At 40.5% G+C, this 27,478-nt stretch overlaps 1 protein-coding gene across 1 annotated transcript in view; it reads left to right on the top strand.

Moving 5' to 3' along the window:
- The first annotated feature begins 12,118 nt into the window (after positions 1-12,118).
- TTC1 (tetratricopeptide repeat domain 1) overlaps positions 12,119-27,478 on the top strand; it is a 38,117-nt gene continuing 22,757 nt past the window's right edge. Inside the window, exons 1-4 of the mRNA XM_019664086.1 lie at positions 12,119-12,202; positions 12,399-12,490; positions 15,359-15,536; positions 16,569-16,922. Of these exons, the coding sequence (XP_019519631.1) occupies positions 16,596-16,922 (327 nt within the window). The 5' untranslated portion in view covers positions 12,119-12,202; positions 12,399-12,490; positions 15,359-15,536; positions 16,569-16,595. The remainder of the gene's footprint in view (positions 12,203-12,398; positions 12,491-15,358; positions 15,537-16,568; positions 16,923-27,478) is intronic.

Here is a 27,478-nt window from a genome sequence, read left to right as displayed (position 1 = left end):
CTTAGCTGTAGAGGGCAGTGTCACTGGCCCTCATATGTGGGATCCGAACCAGGGCCCTCTGGCATCCCAAGCCAGCTCTTAACCAACGTGCCACTCAGCCAGCCCCACCTGAAACATTTTAAATGAGCATTCCTGCAGAGCACTTGTAGGCCTCTGGCCCACACAGAGATACTCCCATAAGCGCACAAAGATGTTCGAGGATGTTTCCTGCAGCATTGTCTGTAGAAGGGAAAAACGGTAGCGTCATAACTGTCTACCCAGAGAAACATGCTTAAACAATTGACGCACATCCATTCTGTGAAATACTGTACAGTGGTTAGAAAGAATGAGGTCACTCCATACGTAGTGACATGGAAAAATCTCTGAAATGTGGTGGACTCAATGGAAAGACAGATTACCTAACCATACATAGTTTCATTCCATTAATATGCATTTTCAAGTTGTATGTTTCCTTGTGTGATTCCCAGGAGGAAATGGGAACGAGAGTGCCAGGAAGGAAGAGAGGACCAGGGAAGGTTTACTTTTTATTTCATATATACCCTATCTCTTGGTTTTGGTTTTGGTTTTCACGCAGATAATATATTCCTAAAATACTCAAGTACCAGTTTTCTTTTAATTGTGATGAAGTACACATAACATAAAATGTACCGTTTTCACCACTTTTAAGTATACAGTTCAGTAGTGTTGAATATATTCATAGTATTTCACATTGTTTTGCAACCAATCTCCAGAACCTTTTCATCTGGCAACACTGAAACCCGATACCCATTAAACAACAACTCCTCATCCAACCCTCCGCTTCCACGCCCTGCCTCTGGCAACTACCACTCTGCTTTCTGTTTCTATTAGTTTGACTCCTCACGATGCCTCATATATGCTATTTGTCTTTTTGTGACTGGCTTTTATGTCCTCAAGGTTATGTCCTCAAGGTTAATCCATGTTGTAGCATGTGTCAGAATTTCCTTCCTTTCTAATGCTGAATAATATTCCTTTGTATGTATATACCACGTTTTGTTTAACCATTCTTTCATTGATGAACATTTGGGTTACTTCCATCTTTTGGCTTTTGTGAGTAATGAATGCCCCTATGAACATGGATGTAGAAATAGCTCTTTGAGCCCCTGCTTTCAAGTTCTTGTAGGTAGATACCCAGATTTGGAATTGCTGAATCCTATGGTAATTCTATGTTTAATTTTTAAGAAACTGCCATACTTTTCCATAGTGGCTGCACCATTTTACATTCCCACCAACAATGCAAGGGGTTTCAATTTCTCCACATCCCCACCAACACTTGTTATTTTCTGGGATGGTTATTATTATTATTATTATTATTATTATTATTATTATTATTTTAAACCTTCTGAATGAGTGTGAGATGATGTCTTATTGTGGCTTTGATTTGCATTTCCCTAATGATTAGTGAAGTTGAGCAACTTTTCCTAGTGCTTGTCCATTTGTACATCATTTTTGGAGAAATGTCTTTTCAAGTCCTTTGTCCTTTTTTTTTTTTTTAGCTGAGCCATCCTGCCACCTTTTGGCAGCTCAGTGGCAGCTCAGCTCGGGCCCGGCATCAAAGTGCTGTTGCTCAGAGCTCGCACTCTTGAGCGCTCTTAACCAACTGAGCCACTCAGCCGGCCCTTTGTCCATTTTTTAATGGAATTCTTTATTTCTTTGCTGTAGAGCTTCAAGTTAGTTTTTATGCCAGTTTTATTGGAGTATAATTTATATAAAATAAAATTCACTCTTTAATAAGTGTATGGTTTGATAAGTTTGACAATTGTTTGCAGTCATGTAACCAATACCACAATTAAGGTATAACACATTTTCATCACCCCCAAAATTTGTCATGCCCGGCAAACAAAGGCCACATATTGCATGTTTCCATTTATCTGAACTATCCAGTCAGCAGATACATAGAGAGAGGAAGCCGATTGGAGGTTGCCAGGGCTGAGAGGAGGGGTCAATGAGGAATGAGTGATAATGCATACAGGGTTTCTTTTGGGGGTGATGAAAATGCTCTGGAACTAGATAGTGGTGATCATTGCACAACATTTCGAATGTATTAAGTATCACCAATAGTAACTTTTATGTTATGTGTATTTTCCTACAATAAAAAGTTTTAAAGTAAGGGTGTCCTCCTCTCCCCCTGGGGGGCCCTAGTTCCTTCCTTTATGCAAGAATGAAGTTTCTCTCATTCTGTCCTTCTGATCCTAATTTTCTAAGATGCCGTAACTGCTCAGGTGGTGTACGTTGCACTCTGCCTCCCTGTGGGATGATTTAAGTGAAACACTGAATAGGCAATAATATGAACCATAAAATGAGAAAGTACTCTCTTTTTAGTAGTCTCTTTTACTTCTTCTGATTATATCATGTTGAAAGTCTCAATTTGGTGACAGTCAATCTCCAACACCCCTCTAACACTTGCCAATCTCTCTCTCTCATATGCATATATTTTTTTAGGTAAGAAATAGCAGACCTGAGGCTCAGAGCCATTAGGCAGGTGATCGCAGAGCTCAAATTTAATAATTTTGTTTTTGTTGTATATATTTTTACTGAAAACTTCTCTTTAGAGTAAGTGGTAGTTTAACTATACTGATGACATAAAAATTTCCTTTTAATGTACATTTTATTAAGTGAAAAGGATGAGATGAGATTTTTAAATGTATGTCAGTAATAGAGGACCACAGAAGTAGCCAAAATCACAATGTGAATATGCTAATGAAATGACTGAAGTCTGGGGAACAGTGCCCTGTTCAATTACTGCTGTTACTTCTCAGGAGCTGTAGCCCATAAAACCTTGAGAAATTATAGGCTGTGGACAAAGTTCTGGCTAAGAACTCAGATTGTACCAACCCCCAGGCACCCCCACCCTGTCACCGTGTCACTGTGATGGAGCCAAGGGGATGGGCCAGGGAGACCTAGACTTTGGAAATTAAAACTGAAGAGACAGGAGCAGACTTCTGGTCCAAGGCCTTTCAAGATGACCCTGAGGGTAACTGGGGGTCTGCTGTGACTCCATCACAGAATTCCCTGGCAGGGGAAGGGATGGACAGACAACAAAAAGAATGCCTGGTCAATCTCATGGCCTCCCAAATCCCACCTCGTCCTCCAGAGGGGGGCACATTAGCACCCTTGAGCTAAGGAATGGCAAAAGCTGACTGCCTGCTTGGTAAAAGGAGGAAGAGGACATAGAGAGGTTAAGCACAATTTAGTATTTTAATACACTGTCCTGCTCATGTATTTATATAATTAAGTCAGCGTATTAGTCAACCCGGTCCACCATAATAGAATGCCACAGGCAGGGTGGCTTAAAGAACAGAAAGTTCCTTTCTCGCAGTTCTGGAGGCTGGAAGTCTAAGATCAAGGTGTCAGTGGGGTTGGCTCCTACACGGCCTCTCTCCTTGGCTCACAGGTGGCCGCCTCCTGACTGTGTCCTCACATGGCCTTTCCTCTGTGTGCTTCCCTGTTGTCTCCTCCTCGTATAAGGACATCAGTCCTGGTCAATTAAGGTCCCACCTTTAGGATTTTTTTTTAACCTTATAGGCTCTATCTCCAAATACAGTCACATTGGAAGTTAGGGCTTTAACATATGATTTGAGGGGACACACAATTCAGCCCCTAACAGTAAGAGTATGGAAACCGTCTGGAAGGATACACAGCACACTGTTAATATTTCTAGGGAGAGATGCTGAGTTCCGAAGGTAGTCCTACTCTTCTACCTGAAATTTTTAAGTGGTCTTATTTTACTAGATGATGATGGTGGTGATGATGATGATGATGATGATAAGAGGCTATTAATTGGAAGGGGTACCTCATTTTAGCCTGCCCAGTCCTTCTACAGAAGCCAGCAGCCCTGAGTGTTGAAGGTCATGGGCTTCACCTCTAGGCCCCCAGGAAGCCTCCTTTGCAGGCGTCAGCATGCCAAGTGGTCCCCAGGCCACTGGTGCTAAGGGAAGGAAAAGGGCCCAGTGGGGAAATAGCATCCTGTGACAAGACTGTAGACCAGACGTGTTGTTGGGAACCTCCACTGCGTCTTTACCGTTTGGTCCCTTCCGAGGCCTATGGGGCTTATACATGCCCTGCACACCCCCACGGGTCCCCAGCTCTGATGGCAGAAGGTCCAGCAGAGTGGCCACTGGAGCAGGGAGTGGGGTGGGGTGTCTTTGGAGTCCAAAGGTCCTTTCCAGCCCCCCACAACCTCTCCAATCACTTCTCATCCCACATTCTTTTGTGAAGTCAGCTCTGCTGGCAGAAATAACATCTCAGGGGCTTATGCAAGAAATCTGAGGAATAAATGAGAAGTTGCTTCAGTCCCCTGGATTTATATAAACCTCCTAATTGCCTTCATGTCTGTGGTTGTTAGCCACTAATTATTAGGTGTTTTGTCTCTGTCAGCATTTTCGTAAACTGTTCCTTTCTGTGAGACATGATAAGCGTTTAATCAAGGCGGAATTGGCGTGGAGGCATGTGTACCAGAGCTGCGGCCAGAGAGGGCTGGGGAAGGGAGGGTGGGCGGGGATTTTGAGGCTGTGTGTGGGGTTTTCAAGCTGTGAGCCAACATGGTAGAAAGCACACTGAATTGCAATGCACTAAAACAGTAATAGAATAACAGCTGCCTTTTAATGTGCCAGGCACTGTGTTCAGTCCTTTTCTCCTCCAATCCTTGCCAAAAACCCTTAAATGGTGCTTTTATAGATGAGAGGCTCAGAGGGGATCATCACACAGCCAGGAAGAGGTAGGTGTGTGTCAATCAAGGAGTGAGTTTGGCTGCACGCAACAGAACACAAGTAACAGTGGTTTGAACAAGGCAGGTTTTTGTTTCTCTCATGTGAGAAGGCTGGAGGTGGGCAGTCCAGGGATAGTGTCACAGTTCCATGGTTCACGAGAGGTGCATGTCCCTTCTAATGTCTGCCTGCACCATCCCTCTGATGTGGCTGTAATGTCCCTCTACCAGGCAGGAAGACGAAAGGGACAAGGGCAAAGGGCACATACAGCTGACTCCATCCCCCTTTTATTTTTTTTTTATTTTTTTTTTTTTTTAGCTGAGCCATCCTGCCACCTGTTGGCAGCTCAGCGGCAGCTCAGCTCAGGCCGGACTCAAACCGCTGTTGCTCAGAGCTCAAACCTCTGAGTGAGCTCTTAACCAACTGAGCCACTCAGCCGGCCCTCCATCCCCCTTTTAAAGAAGTTTTCAGAAAGTCCCATCTATGTGCTTCTACTGTGTCACGTGGCCACTGTTTTCTGCAGGATGGCAGTTATGTACCTGATATTGTGCTAAGCATTTACATTTTTATTGCATTTATTTTTCATAACAACCTTTTAAGGAAGGTCTTTTCAACCTCTGGATTTTAGTTTAATCCCTACTATTATCTAGCTAAGTAATTCTAGATAAATCAATTTCCCTCTCTGCCCTTCAGTTTTCTCTTTGTTTTATGAGGGATTGGATTAAATAAAGAGTTCTTAACTTGGGGTCTACAGACCCCTATGAGACCATGAATAAAGTTCAAGGCAGAGAGTCATGAATTTGGATGGGGAAAAATGTCATATTCTTATTTTTCACTAACCTCTAGTTCAAATTTAGCATTTTCTTCTACCATGACTGTAGGCAACAGACCACCACAGCAATATTAGCAGAACCTGTGAGTTTTCACCAAAAGTAATCACAGATTTTTTTGTAGCACATTATAGTTGTTCAGATATGTTAAAATATTGTTTTTGCTCGTCACTACCTCAAAATTATGGTAGTTATTACTCCTCCCATATTTGATGCGATTATGTATACATATATCTCACAAATATGATTTATGCCACAAAAATTTTTAATATTTCAGTAACTTATTTCAATATAATTTGTTTCCTTTATAATCCTGTGCATTTTGTTTTATGCAATAAAAAACATTTCTCTAAGAAAGGGTCCATAGTTTCCAGTGGACAGCCAAGAGAGCCCATGGAACAAATGAGACAAACTCTTACGCTATGAGATCTCTTTGCCCCTTCTGGCTGCAAAAGAGATTCTGCCACTAGCTCTCATGGTCATCCTGAACAAGTCCCTCAGCTCTCAATTTCCTCCAGCTCTCAGCATTCTCTCCTGTAAAATGGGATTAATGCATGCTTTGTCTAACTCAGAGCTGCTAGAAGAACCAACGTAATCTACATTAAGCACACTCATGCATACTCAATTACAAAGGGTCAGTTTCTGAAGTGCTAAGTAAATACTGAGGGTTATTATTCCGCTTTAGCTCTATTTCCCAGAGATGCTGGTATTTTTCTATCACTTCCAGACAAGTGTCCTGCTACAGCCATATATTTTCTAACACCAGATTGGGATTGAACTAGTATAAAATTCAATAATAAAGAGGAAAGTGTACCTTAAGTGCACTTGGATGAATGTACTTAACAACACAAGGAGATAAAATGAGATTTCACCAATGGGTCATATAGCTTGAATTCTCTTAGGCTCTTTGAAAAGCTGGAGTTGAAATACCATGGTTAAAAAAAGATCAACAAGTCATTTCTTTTGCAATCTCTAAACACAGGGATAACTGGAAACGATAGGAAAGTTGGGAAAGTTGGTTTGTTCCCTTCAGAATCTGTGCCTTTAATATATCTGTGAATACTTATTAAATTCTTATTCATCCAAGAAGTCTGCTGAGGGGGCCATAATTAATGTTTTAAATAGCAAAGTAAAGATCTACAAATATCTTATTTGTTAAATTATATTTTAGATAGCACATCAAATTATGTTTCAGGTGTACTGAATTCTTTCAATCTTGACCTCAAAGACACAGGAGACTGTGAGGTGGTCAGCTTGGCCAAGAGAGAAGGTTCCTAAACAAACTGGCATTTTGATCAGGTCCCTCAAGGATTTACGCAAATCCTCTGGGAGGTTTTTGTTGGAGAGGATTGTTTGGCTTGTGCAATGGAAGCTGCCCTTTTTTTCTTACTTTGAGAGAATGTCAGTCTGATGCTGGGATCTGAGCTATATAGAGAACCCAGCTAAAAGTTAGGCTTACGGGAAATTTTTATGCTACTTAAAAAGAAGAAGAAAATCCTACTTTTGTGTTTTAAAAAATACAACAGAGAATAAACCCTGGTTTTTTTAGGGCTAGTAAGAGATCATTGATTTATTTGTTCGTTTGTTGACAAGCGTTTCTTGACTGCCTGCTCTTTGCAAGATGCTGAGCCAAGCACTCAGCATACAACAGATGTGGCCCTGCCCTTGTGGAACTTAATGGCTAATGTTGATAACATTAAAATCTTTACAGGACAGGCTATGTTCTAAGTATTGTACATATGTTAATTCATTTAAGCTTCCCAATCACCCTAGAAGAAGAATACTGTTATTATCCCCATGTTACAGATAGGGGATCAGATGCTTATTGAGGTAAGGAGCTTGTCCAAGTTTCAAGGACTAGGAAGGGGCTGAGCTGAGATTCAGCCTTGGCCAGTCTGATGCCACAATCCATGCTCTAAAACAGGGATCCGCAAACTACAGCCCACCAATCAAGTCCAGCCTGATAACTGCTTTTGTCAATAAAGTTTTATTGGAACATAGACACTCATTCATTTACATGGTATCTATGGCTGCTTTTATGTGACAATGGCAGTCCAGCAGTTGCAGCAGAGACCATACGGTCCACAGAGCCTAAAATATTTACTGCTTAGAGCTTTACAGGAAAAGTTTGCCAACTTTTCCTGTAAAACTCTATTATACTTTATCTCTAGAAGAAAAGACAAATAATAGGTGAGTACAATCATTGAAAATTTTTTTTAAAGTGCCATGATTCATGAAATGAAGTGCTATGAAAGAGAGTAATTGGAGCAGTGGGGTATGGCTAGAGAAATCCTCTGCAAAACGTGAGCCCCCAGAAAGGGAACCCTCATGCTGAGATCTGAATCCTGGGACAAAGTTTCTTGCTGAGGAATTTTTAGATTACTTAGCTCCCCAAATATCCACTGCCTCTGCTTTGACCTTAACAGAGGATGACAAAGAAACCAATCTCCTTTCTGGAGTGAAAATATTTCCTTCCCCTTCAAAGGGAGCCTGGGAGTGTTCAATGAGGGGAACAACAGATGAAAATGTCAGCACAGTGCTTGACATCCAACTGGCTTCTCTTTCCTTGTGACTTCTTGCCCTTGCCAGCTGCTGGACAAAAGCTGGCCCGCCGCCTGAACTTGCAAAGCTTTGTGTATCATGAACACAATGCTTTATGCGCTAAAGTGGGCATTGACATTTAATACAGAAAAGTTAGGATTGGAAGCATGTTTCCTAACTCAGAATAAATTATTTGGTCCAGCTGATGAGTCCCAGGGGGAAAAAATGTGCTAGCTCAGTCATTCCATTTGTGGTTGGGGCACCGATTCCATTTCTTAGTCCAAATGACCAAGGTTGAGGGTAAGCGGGGGTTGGGCAGTCAGGCTAGTGGGTGCAGGATGCTTGCCTTGGCAGTGCCCTGGATGACTGCCTCCAAGACTGTCAGTCCCCATTTTATATGGTACCTTCATCCATCCATCACCAGCATTAAAGGTCTCTTTTTCAACCAGGCTCTCAGCCATTTGCTTAACATTGAAAAACTGCTGCGTTTTCCTGCCAAGTATATATCCATATGTATTTTCATAGATATAGATCACCCTCAAAGGCCACTTCTCCTTTTTGCAGTTAAGGTTACCATATCTGCCCACCCGTTCTGTCCTTTAGAAAAACATAGACTTTGTGGTTAGACCTGGCATTATGTCTTTGTTCTGCTCTAATAGCTGATGACCTTGGAGAAAACTTTCAACGTCTCTGAAGCCACAGTCTTATCATTTATAATAACAATACCTACCAGTGTCATTCATTTATGTCAAGTTGAGTGCCTGCTGCACACCAGGCACTGTGCAAGGCTCTAAGGATCTCAGGGCAAAGAAGACAGACAAAATATGCATTCTTGTAGCTCTTAGAGCCTAGTAGAGGCAGTTAAAATACATAAAAAATCAAGATTGTAACAGATGTGATCAGTGATCTGTAGGAGATGTACAGGGTGAAATAACAGAGTGAGCTACTTAAGTGAAATTGAGGCAAGACCTGGAGAACGAGAATGAGCAAACCATGGGAAGAGCTGTTCACACATCAGGCAGAGGGAACACTGAACACAAAGGTCTGGAGATGGGGAAAATACTCGGAACAGAAAGCATGGTGTCCAAGAAAGCAGGTGGTACAAGATGAGGTCAGAGAGGCAGGCAGAGACCAGGTCGCACATACCCCTGTGGGTCTTAATAAGGCATTTTAGATTTTATTCTAATCAGAGTGGGAAGCCAATGAAAATGGTTAAGACTTGTACAGGATTCATGTTTTAAAAAGATCAGGCTGGTTACTGAATGCTGAAGGGATTATAGGAAGCAAGGGTGAAATTAGGGAGTCCAGGTAGAGATCACCTACAATTACAAATGTGAAATAATGAGCTCAACCCCCTGACCCATATATGTTTGTTAGCTGTTGTTCTGGAATGTCTAACCCTATCCTGTCTAATACAGTAGCTACTATCTTCATCTGGCTATTGAACATTTGAAATGTAGCTAGTGCAACCATGGACTGAAATTTCTTGTTTTATTTAATTTTAATTAAATTTACATTTAGAAACTAATAGTTGATTCAGTCATTAGGAAGTCTATTTCAAACAACTTGGGTAGATGAATCTACTTTCGTAACTGTAAGCTTCATGAAATCTGAGTGCAGATTCAGGTATTTTTGATGCACACTGAAAGTCCAAATTGAAACGTGGTATAACAGGAAGATACACACATGATCCCAAAGACTTGGTATGAAAAAGAAAATCGAGGGCCAGCCGAGTGGCTCAGTTGGTTAAGAGCTCACTCAAGAGTGCGAGCTCTGAGCAACAGCAGTTCGATTCCCGGCGTGAGCTGAGCTGCCAACAGCTGACAGGATGGCTCAGCTAAAAAAATTTTTAAAAAAGAAAAAGAAAATGTAAGATATTCTATTAATAATTTTTATATTAAGTCCATGTTTAAATGATAATATTTTGGACATACTGGGTTAAATAAAATATCATTTAAATTAATTTCCCTTCTTTTACTGTTTTTAATGTTGCTACTAGAGAATTTTAAATTACACGTGTTGGCTCATATTGTGTTGCTATTGGGCATGCTGATCTAAGAGAAAACAAAATCCAGACATTTAAATGCACAGAATGTTAACTCTGGATTACATCTCCTATCAGAAATCTCAATGTGAAGATTGGAAATGGGGAAGAATAAAGAGCAATAGCATCTTTTGGAAACACCTATAGGAGTACAGGCTTTACATCTTAACTATGTATTTTTTATGCATCTCATCCTTAAGGAATTCTTAGGCATCCCTGACTATTCCTGGATATTGGACCTGCTTGGGCAAGTTCAGGCACCCCAACCCTGGGGGACGGTGGAGAACGGGTCCCAGAGGGTAAAGCTTTATTCTCAAAGCCAGGCTCACTGAGCCGTGCGGTATTAATATAATATATTCACTTTAGGCACGGAAAGGCCCGAGTCAGTCTAGCATAGATTTATTAAACCTCTAGCTCCAGGGAGTGTAGACGCACAGAGCCTCCCAAAAGTTGAGCACAGTGTATGCATAATAAGTCACTGGGGAGGCAGGAGGGATTTCCATCTCTGCCTGCAGATTCTCCACAAAGCAATTTACTTTCAGTTAAAGTTTGTGCCAGGGTCTGTATGAAGTGGTTTCGGTTTGTTTTCTCATTGAAGCTTCATGAAACCTTATGAAGTAGGTATCAAGGTTCAGTGATTTTTCTAAGATCAGATCACACAGCTGCTAAGAGGCAGAGCCGGGGGCTCAAACCCAGCCTGTCTGACTCCAGAACCTACACTCTTCATCACCATACTGGGCAGCAATTCTGTTGTCATGCCAGTGACCCAAAGGACCACCGTCGAGTATAAGGCTCCTTCTCTTGTATCCTTCATCACTTCCCACCATGCTGAGAGCCGCTTACCTCTCCCTAGTCCCCTGCCCTGCTCCCACCACAGAGCTGGCCACAGACCAAGTGGGCAGCTCCTTACTGATTGAGGGATTGGCAGGTGCCACTAAGAAATCTCCCAGCTGCTCCCCCAGAAAGAAAAGCAAAGAGAAAATGGTTCCTTTGCTACTCTCCTGATTAACTGCAGGGTCTAGCATGATGCCTGGCATTCATTCATTATTTATTCATTCATGTTCAGCAGCCATTCTTTCAACCAACTTCCGTGCTCAGTCCCCTGTCTGGGGGTGTGAATGAAAGCTTCATAAATATTATCACTATTAATTATATTACTGATTATCATTAGTAACACTAGTAATAATCAAATAATCAAATTACTATTACTAATTGATCATAATAGCGGTAATACTGTGGGGCCTTCATTAATAATAATGATTACACTAACAGCAAACATTTAGTGAGCACTTTACTGTGCTAAGTACTGTTAATATGAAAGTATTTTTGTTCTTTCCAAGCACTTGCCTTCCTGTCTTTTAGAGAAGCCATGACACCCTTTAATTCTTACAACAATCCTATAAGGTAATTCCAGAAGCCTCAAAATCTCTGCAACTCATTAGAGCACTGAATTACCCATTGTAAATTCCTGAAAGAGGACCCTTCACCCATGTGAAAACAGGATGTTCAAGGACCCTTTACAACTGTAAACAAGACAGACTAGTCTCTGCCCTGGGAAAAGAACTGCAGAACTGCCCTGGAGATGAAAACCCTTTCTTGTCCTTTCACAAAGTGGCCTCAAGCACCAAGAGGCAGAAGCTGCATGGTTCCAGGAGCTGATCCGTGTGCTTCCATCTGGAAAAATGTGTTTCTTGCTTTGTGCTCTACCCTTCAACAACATCCAGCTACTTACTGTTAAAATCAAAAGCAAATGGAGACCAGTCTTGACGGTTCCCTGAGCAGACAAAACCAATTCAGTCATTAATTTAGCTTATTGCCAATTACTGGGAAGCATACAGTCACTGCTTCCTCACTATATAAGCTGCATTAGAACGACGTCTTCCTGAGCCTTGTTCTGTGTTTTGGCTTGTGTGCTTCCCAGGTTGCAAACTGTCTTTTTGGTGACAATAAATTTTTCCTAATTCTTGTTTCAGTGATTCATGGGTTTTACTTTGGCTGTTTCTGAACCTTTGACATTTCATGGCACCTGAAGAAGGACCCAAAGAAGATGAAACCCAAGGCCGGTGAGCAAACCAGGTGCTGGTACCCACAGAGCCCGTTGCACTCCCTTATTTTCTCAGGAAGCCATGGTGGGGCTCCTGCGTATGTCTCTCTTGGATCTGAGCTCCGCCCTCTGCCTTCTGAGCTCCCCAACTTGATTGTGCAGGCTTGTTGTCTGTTTCTGTTTTGTTTTCTGGTATCTGTTTCTATTTGTTGAAGGTTCTAGTCGAGTCACCCATCCTGTGCAAAAGAGGGGAAAACACAATTCCCGGTGTTTTGGGATACCTGTTGGAAAACACGGCTCCTCATAGGTAAGATGTTTTAGGGACTCCAAAGGCAAGATAGGTTCCACCTTGCCCTTGAAGCAGGATCTTGTGCCTTTCTGGGAAAATGGGCGAACTTTTTGGACAATTTGGAATTGTAATGGTCGTGCTGGGGAACCTTTGTTTTGGAGAAGTCCGCCTTAAGGGGCACCCTTGAAAAGAGAGGATGTCAAATCTATGGGAGACAGTGGAATGCATTATTTGGTATGCAGAAGCTTCTTAGAGACAAAATGACTCCAAAAATAACTCTAAAAGGATACTCACAGCGTGCAAATAAATATCTTCAGCAAAAGACTCTGGCCGTCTGAGCAGGCGACCTTAACTTAGTCCATCTGCCAGAAACACAAATTGGATCTAACTATTCTTTTGCGTTTGGTACCTGAGACATGGCTAAAAATTTTTAAAGATCTGTCTGTACATTTACGTATGTCTATGTATAATGTTATAGATGTGTGATATTTTCCTACCTCTGGATGGTATTACCAATATTAACTTGTAAAAAGCTCTATTCCACTGGTTTAAAGACAAACAAGCGCTATATAAATTAAGTATATTCTCAGAAACTTAGGAACTAACCAAAATGCTTTTCAAGTTCACATGATCTGGGATAATCTTTGATAAATAAAAGCTAGTTTCAGTTTGTTGGTTTAATAAAAACAGGCATGTCTTCAGCGTTGTCAATGTTGAGTGTGATGCAAATGTACAACTTTCTCTACCTTGAGTTTACTGCTCAAATAAGCTCAGGCTATCTCTATATTACAAAATTTGTCAATAAAAAAAATAATTTGAGATGATGGTTAGCTGCTTACTGTCTAATCCAAGCATAATTGTTAAAAGCAAGCAATTTAAATAAATATAAGATAAACAGTTATACTAAGTTAAACCAAATCGTGGATATTCGTTATCTAAATCATTTCCAAATAAGATAAGCATTTCCCAAAATACTCCTGATATGTTCATGATGCCCTTTAGCTTCTGGTTTTTTTCCTCTTAATGAACTATTATTCCTTTCTTAACAGCCTAACTCAAATACAGGCAGACCTCGTTTTATTGTGCTTCACAGATGTGTATTTTTACAAATTGAAGGCAAGACCCTTCACCTGCTGGTGAAGACTCACTTTATTACAGTGGTCTGAAACCAAACCCACATTATCTCCGACGTATGCCTGTATCTTATTAGTGAAAACCTACCAAACTGAACCAACAATTGGATGTTGGTTCTTCTTGGTGTTAAAAGAAAAGCGTTCATCCAGGCTTGGTGTTGTGTTTAGGCTTAGTAGTGCCTCTATCTTTCATCCCTACCCCCGCACTAGCCTGTGAGCTCCTGGGATTGGGGGAGGCCAGAGACTATGTCTTATTTGGTTTCCAGTACCCAGCTACCGTTCTGAGGCCTGTCACATATTATTATTGTCTCTAACATTCATTAAACCATGTGTTCCTTGTCTTCTAGATTACATCATTTCTTTCTCCCAGTAAATTTAAGAGGGAGGTACCATTGTTACCCACCCCAATTTTTATATATTAGGTAAATTTATGTGTTAAAGCTTAGAAACATTTAGTAATTTTCCCCCCAAAGTCACAGAGCTAGTCAAGAGGCAGAGCCAGAGTTAGAATTCAAATCAAAAAGCCCATTTAAAGCAATTATACAGGATGTGGCACCTAATAAGCACATAATAAATGTTAGGTACTAGAATTATCATCCAAAGTTGAAAAACTAGTAAAGTAGAAAGGCTGATATTTTAAATCAAGTTTATTTATTTACTTAGCTCCAAAATTCGCAGCCATTCTTTACACTAGAATTTAATTAACAGGGCTTCTTATAGATAGGTCATAAGAGGCCTAATTGCTTACATTGTTGAAGTTCTTGCTATACTTAAAAATTAGGAAATATGAAAAGGTTTCAAATTTTTTCATATGTTTTCAATGTTTACGTTTAGTATATTAAACCTTTTGACTTACACAAAATACAACTATATGCATAACCTCATTTAGAAATGAATTCAAATAACAAGTTTGATTTCCTCCCTAAAATGGTCCCTGCAGCTACTGGGGCAAGCGGTTCTGTGAATTACAGAAAACTAGTACTCTGATGGCACTGCTGACTACCTGTCTGGCTACCTTCAGGGATATTTCAATTCTGTGTTCCCAACACAATGCCTGGGGTCTAATAAATACTTAATAAACATTTCTTGAATGAATGTATCGGGCAACAGTTCACTTTTGGTTCCAGAACCTCTTAATATTCTTAGAGTATTAAAGACCACAAAAAGCTTTTGTTTATGTGGGTTATACCTATCAATATTTACTGTATTAGAAACTAGAACTTAAAAAATTTTAGTATTAACTCATTTAAGATAACAATACACCTATTATATGTTACCATAATCTTTTTATAACTAATAACTATTTTCCAAAACAAAACTATATATATGTATATACATTGAGAAGAGAGGTATTATTTTGCATATCTCTCGCTTAATAGAACAGCTGGATTCTCATAGCACTTATTGCATTCAATCTATTACGCTATCACATGACACGTAGTCTCTGGAAAACACTGTACAATCATGAGAGACGGAGTATGGAAAAGGCAAATAACAACTTAGTATTATAAAAACTGTTTTCATCTAGTGGTGGACCCTTGAAAATCACTTTGAGAACTATCAAAGGGAAAACTTGACTTTTGGACAAGGTTTATGCTTCAAGGTTCCTCTATATATTACCAGCATGAGAGAGGTCAGTGTGAAGGAGTAAAAGGAACACCATACAAACGGCCTTTCTAGCTTCCTTTTTCTCCTATATGCTAACGTGTAGTCTTGCCGTAACCCAAGATGGCAGCCGTCATTTATATTTCAGGCCGTACGATGACATCACAGCGCCAGCGACGCCCTCTCTCCGAGGGTTCCACTACATTTCCCAGGATGCCTTGCCAACAATGACGCAATTGGTCGGCGCTGACGGAAGTGCGTTTGACGGAGCGGAAGTAGAGGATCTCAGAAGCTAGGAAGGTGAAGAAGCGAGACTCGGCGGAACTGTGAGTATCTTGTTCTTTCTAGTTGGCGGTGAGGGACGTGGCCAGCGGACGAACTGTTGGGAAGCGAAGGGTGGCCCCTTCTTAATCCTAGGGCCTTAAACTCCTGCGTTTTCCCAGTAGACTTGGGAGCGGGGAGAGAGAAAACATTGCTGTGGAGGCGAAGTCTCCGTATTAAGATCTTGCTGTTTTTAAGTTTTCTTGAGACGAGCTGGGTGAATTCGGGCTCTTGTCGCGACACAAGGGCTCTTGACTTTTTTGCTGCGACCAGAAGGGTGAGGCGGCTGACGGCCTGACTCAGCTGCCGCGGTAGATCTCAATTGGCTACACATTAGAATCACCTGGGGACCTCTTAAAAAATATAGATGCCCTAGCCCTACGCCAGACCAATAAAGGAGAACCTGTGAGCGATAAGATATGGGCGGCAGTACTTGGTAACGCATCCCACGTGTTACGTTGTGCAGCCGGGGTTGAGAACCACTTTTAGTGCCTGATTCTGACGCCCACGGGGATCCTGATGAAGGGCATCTGCACCAGGGCTCGCCTTCAGCCTGCTTGCGTTCTGTCGTGCGGATTTGTGTGACGTTGGTGATCCGTGTTTGGGCACGGATTGCATTTTGAGCTCCACCAGGAACTTATTCTTGGCCTTCGTGTGGTGGTTCTGGAAAGACAGGCCATAGTTTCTTATTTACGACTTGGCTATTTATTCCGATAAAGATTAGGGCTGCTTCATGTATCTTGCTGCTGTTTTAGCTTCTGCCTATTTTTTGCTATCCCGACAATGCAAGAAGTGGAAGGTGGAAGGGTCATGTTAAAATCGACCTCTTTGGTTGCTTATAAGAAGCCTGAAAGGGGTATCAAGTTAAAATGACGTTTGGCATTGTTTATGAGGTTGTGATGGCAGATATGTAATGAATTCTAATGAAAGGAAGTTAGGGTATGTTTGGGGCTTTGGTACAGAAGTTGGTTTACACGTGATAGGTAGGACTGTTTTTTAATATAAGCACCACTACCTGACATGTTTTCTCTTCCCAGAGCCAGCTTCACCCCCCCTCACTGAGCATGGGGGAGAAGTCAGAAAACTGGACGGTTCCAGAGGATCTGTTCAATGGTTTGCAAGTTACTGATCCCCAGGAAGCAGAGTGTGCTGGCCCTCCAGTTTCTAATTCCAAAGATCACCAGTCTCAGCGCAAGCTGCCTGGGGATGTTGGGGCGCATGGCCAGGAGGACCAGGCAGATGCGTGCTTTCATGACTGCAGCGCCTCCTTTGAGGAGGAACCAGGAGTGGACAGGGTTGAGAACAAACCTGGTGATGATGTGGATTCCTCTGAACTAGATGAAGAGTACCTAATAGAACTGGAAAAAAACATGCCAGATGAAGAGAAACAGGTAAACATTTTATCTATTGTGCATGATCTGCCACGTGAACTGTTTTTTAAAGTGAATAAATGTGGCTGACACTGTTATAGACGCTTCATCCGTGGTAAAGAGGAACTTGCCCTTCTGTGTCCTTGTTGCTTTACTAGTGATGGAGCTGAGCTAAATCAGTAGCATGACAGGGAAGCATTGAGTGTTTCTGCTTAGCAAAGAAATTTCCTTTTTTTTCCTGTGGACTTTGAGTTCTTATGTTATTTTGTAATTATTTTCTAACATGTATATATATACATTACAGCTTGTTTTATGACCTTATCTATGGTTGGCTGATGAAACTCTTGTAACAGATATTTTTTGGTCAGACCTTAGAATTATGAATTGCTGCCTGTTTATGTTAATCCCTTGTTAGCAAAAAAAAAAAAAAAGACTGCCTGAATATCCTGGTGGTGGTTTGGTTACAGAAGTCAATGATGGGCGCCTGTATCATTTACACAGCATTCTCAAGGAACAGAATTGGATATCATAGCCATAGTTTGTTAAGTACCTATAATGTGCCAGCCACTGAGCTTAAAATGTTACTTGTGTTTTCATTGAATCGTTGCAACATGCCTTATAAGACATCCGCTGTTAACATTCACCATAAGAGAACAGAGCTCAAAGTGGTAAAGTTACTTGCCCAAGATCACACATCTAAAAAATAGCAGAACTGGGCCGGCCGAGTGGCTCAGTTGGTTAAGGGCTCGCTCAAGAGTGTGAGCTCTGAGCAACAGCGGTTTGATTCCCGGCCTGAGCTGAGCAGCCGCTGAGCTGCCAACAGGTGGCAGGATGGGTCAGCTTAAAAAAAAAAAAAAACAAGTTGCTAAAAAACAGCAGATTCTCAAACCCAGATCTGTTTGACTCCAAAGCCAAAGAAAGTATAATGTATAATTTATATAGCAAAAACAGCTGTCTTCCTCCAAAGTAGATAAGACTAATAAAATGTCTTCCTGCTTCTTGGCCTCTGGGCCACGACCTTAACTGGGCAAGCCTTCATTTTTGGAGACAAGTCTTGGTGTCCTCCATATATCCTTCCTTATGATCTCATAAGCACAGTCATCTGAAGAGTTAATCATAATATCTGGACTTATCTGCAAAGAACTTCAATGAGATTTGTAGCTTAGCCTCCGAAGAGCTCACTCGCTGAACGGGTTGCGATAGATTGGTAATGGCCTGAGATCATAAAGGTGCAGTGACAAGAGTGGGGAGGTAGCAGGAGATGGAGACAAGCATCTTTGTGTCTCTACTTAGGCACTTTTCATTATTAAATCTGGTGGTTTTAACATGCATGGATTAGCTTTTATGCTAGTTGTGCTGCCAGAAGAGGAGGATGAAGGACAAAATGAGCCCAGTTCATAAACTATCTCTGCAGAAATTGCTTAGAATATTAAATCAAGTGCTGTTCGATATCATTAGGGAGATGATTTTCCAGAAAGTGAGTTTTTAGTTCAACTTTCATATCACTGGTACGGGCTTTTTAGAAAAATAGCTATGTTAAAATGTTAGCAATCTTTTCTGATGCCTTAATATATTTTGTCCTGATATTACAGTGAATTTTCCACAGTGCCATCAGTGTCAAAATTGAATCGTTTGGCTCAAGTGTTATACATACTTTGCACCCCATTCTCAGTTTAGCAAAACTTGTTTTGTCTCCTGGCCAGGAAATCACATTTTTAAGGTCCATAAGTATCTAAAATTATTTTTATTACCGATAAATTGAATATTCTCAACAGGACAATACTTTTTAAACTTTTTCCTTCCTTTTAAAAATTGAGATATAATTTACATATAGTGAAACTGTTTAAGTTCTAATGTGTACAACTCAGTGAGTTTTGACAGCTGTATACACCTGTGTAACTCACACCTCTGTGGGGTAGGGTAAGGCCAGTCTTGTGGGACTGAACTCTTAAACTGTGGGGTCTGATGCTATGTCCAGGTAGATAGTGTCAGAAATGAGTTAAATTGTAGGACGTCACCTGGTGTCCTCTGGAGGGTTGGAGTTGCTTGGTATGGAGAAACTCCTACACATCCAGGCACAGAAATGATCAGTGTGAGTATTGAGAGCAGAGGAGACACACATGAGGTGTTAGATTATAAAACAAGTCAGTGATGATTCCTTTTACGTTAAAAACTTAAAAACATGTGAAGATATGTTTATGCATAGAAGTTTGGAAGGCGATACGCCAAATTGTGAAGGTGAGTAGCTTTGAGGAGTGTGATTAGTGGGGAATTTTCATTTATATTTAATACAATTTTGTAATACTTGCTATTTTTATAGTAAGCTTGTGTTACATTTATCATCAGCAACAACCAAGCTATTACATTTTGAGAATATAAATAAATAAAAACTTGGTTATTTACAACCAGGGTGGACTTTTTACCCAAAAAAGCAGATACAGCTGACTTTGGACGACTTGGGAAAAAAGTGCTATCATAGGGTCTATGTATTGCTAAATGTTTCTTCTCTGGCAGAATCGAGTATCAACAGCCAAAGGCTGTTGTTCAGGCTGACTTGCCTTGCCTTGTGGCTGAGAAAATAATTCGGGTTCAGGTGGAATGCCAGTTCCCAGTAGCACTCAGAAATCAAGAATAATGAGGGAAGAACCAGTTAAGATTTGGTGAACAGGCAACATTTCTTAAGGAAAGCCGTGGGGGGGTGTGCTTCCGCAGCAAATTTTAACTATTTGTGAAAACTTAACGTGGACATGACTAGCCGGAGGAATGGGAGTCTGGCTAACATTGGAAGTGTACTAGATCTGTGAGGCAGACATATTATTCTCAAAGGCTTGGCTGAGATGAAGGACAGATCTGGTAGGAGATGAGAATTATTGCTATGATACAAATATGCTTAGTATTGGGACCTATAGGATATACTGCAATGTAGTGGTCTTGATCTTGTAAGAATCACCTTTTATGGGGTACTTGTCACAATGGAGTTCTTAGGCCTCATGTATAAATACCCTGGGTAATTCTTATGCACACACTGAAGTTTGAAGACCACTGCCTTGGGACCTTGCACTTGGTCTTCATGAAATAATTTACAAGATACAGAGATTTTTATCTCGTTTATTTATTCAAGAAATATTTGCAGTTCTTCCACATGCCAGGCATTGTTTGAGGCCTTTGGGGATACAATGGTGAACAGGACAGAGGGTTTCTTTTCTCTCATAGGCATTTTCTAGTTGGGAGGTATGGAAAAAATAAGATGAGATGATGGAGGTGTGGGGGTTGGAAAGATGGGGAGGACTACTCTAGATTGGCTGGTTAGGAAAGGCCTCTCTGGGGAGGTGGCATTTCAGCAAACCGTTAGAAGGGGAAAGGAGTCAAATATGTGATGATCTGAGAGGGAAACAGCAGTTTGTGTAACGCCTCTAAGGTAGCTACAGCCTTGGTGTATTCGTGGCGTGCGGGGAACGGAAGGCCCAGTAGCTGGAGCATAGTGCTTAGGGAAGAGTGTGGGGGATGGAGTGAGGGTCTGACTGGGACACTTGGCGAGCCATGGTAAGGAATTAGAAGTTCATTCCAAGTGCAGGAGGAACCAGGTGGGAAATTTGAAGCCGGAATGAGATGGACGTTATATATGTTTTATTAAGAATATTCTGGTGGTTGGCAGAGACTAAAGGATGTGGGGAGGGGAAGGGCCACAAGTAGAACATGGAGATCATTTAGGGCCTAATGCAGAAGCCTGGGCAAGATGATAATAGCTTGAACTGCTGATCCAGTGAAGAGAAGTGAACGTTTTGGAGGTAGAGTTGGCAAGACTGGTGGATTCATGTGGGAGGGCTGGAGTGAGACGCTAGCATGATTCCTTGGCTTCAGTTCCTGGGTGGCTGGTGATGCCCTTCCAGATATGGAGAAGATGGAGGGACTTGGAGTTCCTCAGGGCTCTGGTGATTTAATTCTTGCCTGCAAATGAAAAAGTTGGTTTTTCGTTTAATCTGTGAGCCAACCTGCATATTTAGTTGTTGCAATGGATTTGCTCCCTGGTGCCAGTTGTTTATTCGTGGTATTTATTGACACATAGTAGATACATGCATAGAGCCATTTGAGTAAGGGATACAAGTCTGCTGCTCAGTGAACATGGACTCAGCACATGGTTCCTGGGATTCTAAAACATTTTCCTTAGGCTCCGAAAAAGTGAAGGACTGTTCTTTAAGGCTGTTTTATCTTTAACCAGAACGAGGAAGCATTAGTGAAGTATTGGTTTCGAATAGAAGTTTCTATCGGTCCTTTTCCTCGCTCTCATTTTTCCTCAATCTCACATTACTTATTACTTAATCCTTTTGATTTCCATGTTTCTTCTACCTCATTTTATTGTTTTTATAATCTTATCAATGTTTTAAGAGTGTGCATGTTTGTAGGGAACATTCTCGGTTGCTTCTAGAAAGTTTTCAGTCACTTTTCTATAGTGGCCTGCATATTTTGTTAACCTCATGAGAAAGACCTTTCTGATTTGTTGTTTCCTTTGTGTTTTATTTCTAATGGGCATCGTTTTGAACTAAGGTTGTCATATTTATTAATTTCTCAGAGTTCACCAGTATTGAATTCAATGAATGCTATTGACAAGTGATTAAAGGAAAACTTAGAATTTAAGAATTGGAAGGGACCTTATATTTCTGATCCTGAGCTTAAACAAGGGGAAATAGGGAGTATTTACTCCAAAACATTTGGAAGTTAGTGGGATACATTTAGATTATCTGCTTTACAAGCATCCCCAGGTCATTTCGATATTGGTAGAACTGTAGCAACACTTGGAAGACAGAAAGCCAGATTGACACAGATAACCAAGCTTCCAGAATGAAGTATTGATCTACCAGTGCATTGACTGCATCCAGTGTCAGAAGAAGAGGTTACTAATAGGATGCTTTCATCTGCGCTTAAGGTCTAAAAAAGACTAATTTGTTGGGCAGAATTTAAGCAGTACCGAAATAAGGAAATCTGTTTCTATTGAAATTTTTTTTTAAATTGGGGAACACTGTTTTTCCAGGACCCATCAGCTCCAAGTCAAGTAGTTGTTTCAATCTAGTGTGGAGGGCGCAGCTCTGTGGCCCATGTGAGGATCGAACCATCAACCTTGGTGTTGGGCCCTGTGCTCTAACTGAGCTAACCGACCACCCCACTATTAAATTGAATTTTAAGAAAAAAGAATTTTCTGAATGAAGAAATGAGGAAATAGTTCCAAGATTAATTCCTCATAGAACTGTCATCTTTCCTCGCAATGATAAGACTTGATGACAGTCAGATTCCAGCTACAGCTTGAATCCAGGGATCCTCCCTCTGGACTCCCCAGGAGGCTTCTAAAAGTGACTTGTGGAAAGAACAAATGTGTCTGTGTAAAGCAAATTATGTCTGATTTCAAAGAAAACAAAACTGAAGCTTTTGTTAATTTTGTAATGATAAAGGATTCCCTTCAGACTGGTTAGTGGCCCTCTCCCTTTCAGTGTGTAGTTTTCTCATCCCACCAGAGGACTGAAGCAGAAAGTTTTGTTGCATATGCCTCCCATTTTCCAGCCCTTTATTTAGCAAGTATGTGCCTTTTTTTAACCCTCCTTTTTACCCAGATGTGATTGATCTCTGGGTACTATACTTGACTTAGTTTATGCTGTTTTATTTTGTAGCAATTACTCTACAAAGCTGCAGGGGGAAGCAGAGAGCCGCAGATAGATTTACAGGATGGACATGAACTTGCAGATGTGAACCTGTTGTCTGTTATACACATGCTCACTGCAGGATTATTTAATAGAATATTGTTTAATATATTTAATGCAAGTTTTTATCATTTAATAATGATCGAAGGGATATACATTTGTAAGTTCAAGTGTGTTTTTATTGTATCGCTGATCGAAGATACAGGGACTGTTCCTAGCCAGCCACTGCATTGAGAGGGTCTCTAGTAAAAAGTGGGAGTTTTATGATTCATGAGGGGTTGGAGGAGCACCGTCTAGCATTTTTGCCAGGTTACACCAAGACTTAAAATTTATCAGTTGGAGTTCTCTAAGATTTCTGAGTCACAGTTAGAAAGCCATTCCCCACACGGAGGTTTAAGAGGCATTCACCTACGTATTTCTTCTACAGTAGTATTTGTATGGTTTCACTTTTTATGTTCAGATCTCCAATCCATTCAGAGTTTGTTCTTGTGTATGGCATGACATAGAGATCTAATTTTATCTTTTTCCAAATAACCAAGTTGTCAAAGCACCCTTTTTAAAAGTCATCTTTGCCTCAGTGCTCTAGCTAAATTTTAGTATCAACTAAGACCAAGTTGGTATGCTTTTCCAAATGCTCACCTCTACCTAGTCGTCAGATTATTATTTAAAACCTAACTTAGTTTATGGTGGTGTCATTTATCAAAACAAAGAACCCCATTTAGACTCGGCTTGGATCATCATTCTGAGATTCCAGTGGTGATGAAATTTAATTGGAGAATTGGTTAGTTTAAAAAATAGAGAAATGTGCTGTTGAATTGTTTTCTGCAGTATATTTCAAAATTCTTTCATCTTTAAGAAAAGACAGTTCTCCATGTCATGTGAAATTCTTTTACCCTGTGATCCAAGAAAATCATTCCCTGGAATAAATTACCTTTTCTTTAGGACTGTGAAGCATATGACTCTGTGCTTACCTTTTCACAACAATTTTTATGCCTTATGCAGTTATTTCTTCCTGCAAACAATTTTATTTCCACACCTGTGGAAGACAATATAGTCTTGTGGATAAGAACATGAAAGATTAGACAGATCTGTCCTATCTCCATCATTTAACTTGGTGTAAAGAAGGATAATAACAGTACTTACCTCTAAAGCTGTTGTAAGGATTAAATGACTAGCACATAAAAGGAACCAGAAGGTGTTAGTTATAGTTAAGTCAAAATTCAACATGAGTGTAGACCGCAAAATACTTAGGGGCGTGGTACCTCTCTTAAGATTTCTTAAAAGTTGTTTCCCCCAAAGAGGCAAGCCTAAGTGAATTTTACAGATTTTTAGAAGTATGCTAACCCCAGTCAATTATCCATAAATTATCCTCCAAGTTAATTTATGAAGAACAAATTCAGTGTTCTGCTGGAACTGTGGGGTTGGGAGTGAGGGAGGGGGCTTATGAATTTGGATGGGCACGTGGGAAGCTTCCGGCAACTTGTTCTCTTTTTCTGAATAGCAGTTACGTGGGTGTATGATATCACACTGGTTGCTAAGCTGTGCGTTGCTTTGTGTATCTTTCTCCATGTGTATTTCTAAGTCTATCAATTTCTGATTGCGGAGTATTGAAATCTCTTAACAATTTTGGATTATCTTTTTCTCTTAAATTCTGTCATTTTTTTCTTTTATGTATTTTATAACTGCTGTTAGGTACACATACATTTATAACTATTGGATTTTCCTTTTTTATTGACACCTTTATCATCATAAAATATTCCTTTTTTGCCTTTAGTAATATTTATTGTTATAAAGCCTATTTTGTCTGATATTACCACAGGCACTGCTATAGACTGAATGTTTTTATCCACCCCCCAAAAAAAACCATTTTATATGTTGAAAACTAACTCCCAATGTGATGGTATCAGGAGGTGGAGCCTTTGGGAAGTGAATAGGTCAGGAGGGTGGAGTCCACGTGATTGGGGTTAGTGCCCTAATAGGAGACTGAGAAGAGCTCCCGTGACCATTCTGCCCTGTGAGGTTATAGCGAGAACACCAGTATGGGCCAGGAAGCAGGCCCTCACCAGATACCAAATCTTCCAGCATCTTGATCTTGGACTTCCCAGCATCCAGAACTGTGAAAAATCAATGTTTGTTGGTTTAAGCCACCTAGTCTATGTAATTTTGTGATAGCCAGAACTAAGACACAGCTTGCCTCTCTTATGGTTACTGTTTGCATGGTATATTTTTTTCCATCCTTTCACTTTCAACCTATTTGTGTCCTTGAATTGCAAGTGTGTCGTTTAGACAGCATATGGTTAGATCTTCTTAAATGTAACCAGGCAGTCCCTGCTGTTTGGGTGTTTAGTTCATTCATATTTAATATGTTTATTAATATGGTTGAATTTACATTAGCCATTTTTGTCTTCTGCATGCCTCATGTCTTTTTTGTTCCTGTTTCTAACTTTCACTGCCTTCTTTTGTGTTAGATAATCGTTTCTTCACTAAATTTTCTTAGTGGTTGCTATATGGATTACATTATGAATCTTACTACAGTCTAGTTTAATACTATGTAATTCCAGTAAAACAGAAACTTAGCTTCAGTGTAGCTACATTTCCTCCCCCCTCCTTTGTGTTACCATTACCATATACATAATATACATTATGTATAGACACTATACATAAACCCAACTATATAGTGTCATAATTACTATCTTATATAATCTTTTTGTGTTTTAGAAACATTAAAAATAATAATACATTTATAGAGCCTTTTATGTATTTAGTGTTTCTCATGCTCTTCATTTCTTCATGTAGATTTGTGTTACCATCTGGAATCATTTCCAAGGACTTCCTTAGTACATCTTGTTAGGCAGGTTTGGTAGCAACAAATTCTATCTTTATCTATGAACGTCTTTATTGTGCCTTCATTTTATGGCATGGTTTTGCTAAATACCTAATGCTTGGTTGACAGGTTTTTTTTCTTTCACCATTTTCAATATGTCATCACACTGCCTCTGGCTTTCATTGTTTCTGGTGAGAAATCAGATAATAGTTTTGTTGTTCCCCAATACCTGGTAATGTTTTTTCTCATTGCTTTCAGATTTTTTTTGTCTTTCAAAAATTTGACTCTGGTGTCTCTAGATATAGATATATGTACTTGGGCTCACTGAGCTGCTTGGATCTTTAGATTACCATTTTTCATCGAATTTTAAGTTTTCAGTCATTATTTCATCCAATATTTGTTCTGTCCCTTTCTCCCTCCTCTTCTCCTGGGACTCCCATCACATATATTGTAAGGGCTTTGTTCATTTTCCCATCTGTTTTCTGCTCTAAGTTCTTCTCATGCCAATTCAAATCTGCGGCTGAACCCTTCTATGGATTTTTCTTTTCAGTTATTGAACCTTCAGCTTTGTTTTTTGTTGTTGTTGTTCCTGCCCCTTTATCTTGGGTTTTTATTTTTTAATCATTGTCATCATGCTGTCAATTAAGTCTTTAAACACAAGTTCCTTTAGTTCTTTGAACATATTTGTAGGTGCTTTCAAGTCTTTGCTAGCTCTAATGTCTGTGGCTGCTCAGATGTTTTTATTGACTGCTTTTTCCCCCAATTGTGGTCCAAACTCCCATGTCTCCTTGCATATGTTATAATTTTTTGTTGAAACTGGACATTTTGAGTAATAATGTAGCAATTCTGGATTCTGACCTCCCCCCTCCTCTGCCAGTTATTTTTGTTGCTGCTCTTCTGTCTACTTTTTTGTTTGGCAATTTACCTGGGCTTAAGATGTACAATCCGTTTCCTCTGAGGTATGTGGCCCCTGATGGCTGTGCTCAGTTGGGTTTTGGTAAGTCTGGCTTTTCTTGGGTTTTGTTAAGCCTGGATTTGCTCCTGTTTCTGCACAGCTTAGTGGTCAGCCATAACTGGTCAGAGATTATGATCAAACACCTCAAACCAGTAAGGCTCCCACCTGCTGTCAGTACATCTGTATGTACTTTTTGAAGTACCAAGTTCCTGCAGTTTTCAAGTCTGCCCCCCGCTGGGCTGTCCTATGCCTCCTCAGCACGTGCACAGGCTGCTTTACACTGCAGAGTAATGTCAGTATTTCCTCTGCTCTGTGATGGGGTGGAGTACAAAGTAAAGAGTCTTGTAAAGTCTCTTTGGTTCCCGTTGTTATGGAAATGGAATTCTGGGGCAGACGTTTCCCTCTCTGGAATGTGTTAAAAGCAATGTGGAGGCTGTGAGAGGGCTCCTAACTTCATTAGACCAGAACCTGGACAGATTTGCACCTGATAATACTGCAGAATATCAGCACTCAAAACTGTTTGGGGCTCAAAGCACTAAGCATGCTGAGTAAGAATTACACAGCATAAATCTGTCCTGGAACTCCAATAACATCACACGATGTGCCTGCCATCCTTTGGAAAAAGTTTGTTCCAGCCACAGAATCAACCCGTCTTTGTACCAGGATCAAGTCAGTCTTTTGGCACAGCTGGGGGATAGTGCCGCTTTTTCCTCAAAGTGCTATGTTTAGCTGTTTCCAAGGAGATGTTCAGCATGATATTGATAATTGTATTAATCCTTGATTTACACAATCTGGAAGTAGCAGCTCCTTTCAGTGTTTACTGCTTCATGGGTCACCAAGTTGTGTTTGATCAGCCGAAAAAATAAAATGCCTTCCTTAGAATAACGGGCCTTAGAAATCTGTCTGGAGCCCTTCTCTTTGGCAGTTCAACATTTAGTCCTGGTTTTAAAGACACTGAGCATTTCTTGGGCTGTCCGCTCAGGTTGGCCCTTAATCATTAATTCCTTCTTGGGCTGACCTTGGATCTACGCTTTGCCTGTTAGGATCTTATAGGATCTTAATGTTCTAAATTTACTAAAGAATTATTTGAGCTTTTGCGTGCGCGCGC

Source organism: Hipposideros armiger, unplaced genomic scaffold, assembly GCF_001890085.2.
Source record: "Hipposideros armiger isolate ML-2016 unplaced genomic scaffold, ASM189008v1 scaffold_416, whole genome shotgun sequence".
NCBI classification, from domain to species: Eukaryota; Metazoa; Chordata; class Mammalia; order Chiroptera; family Hipposideridae; genus Hipposideros; species Hipposideros armiger.
This window is presented reverse-complemented; position numbering and strand designations above follow the sequence as displayed.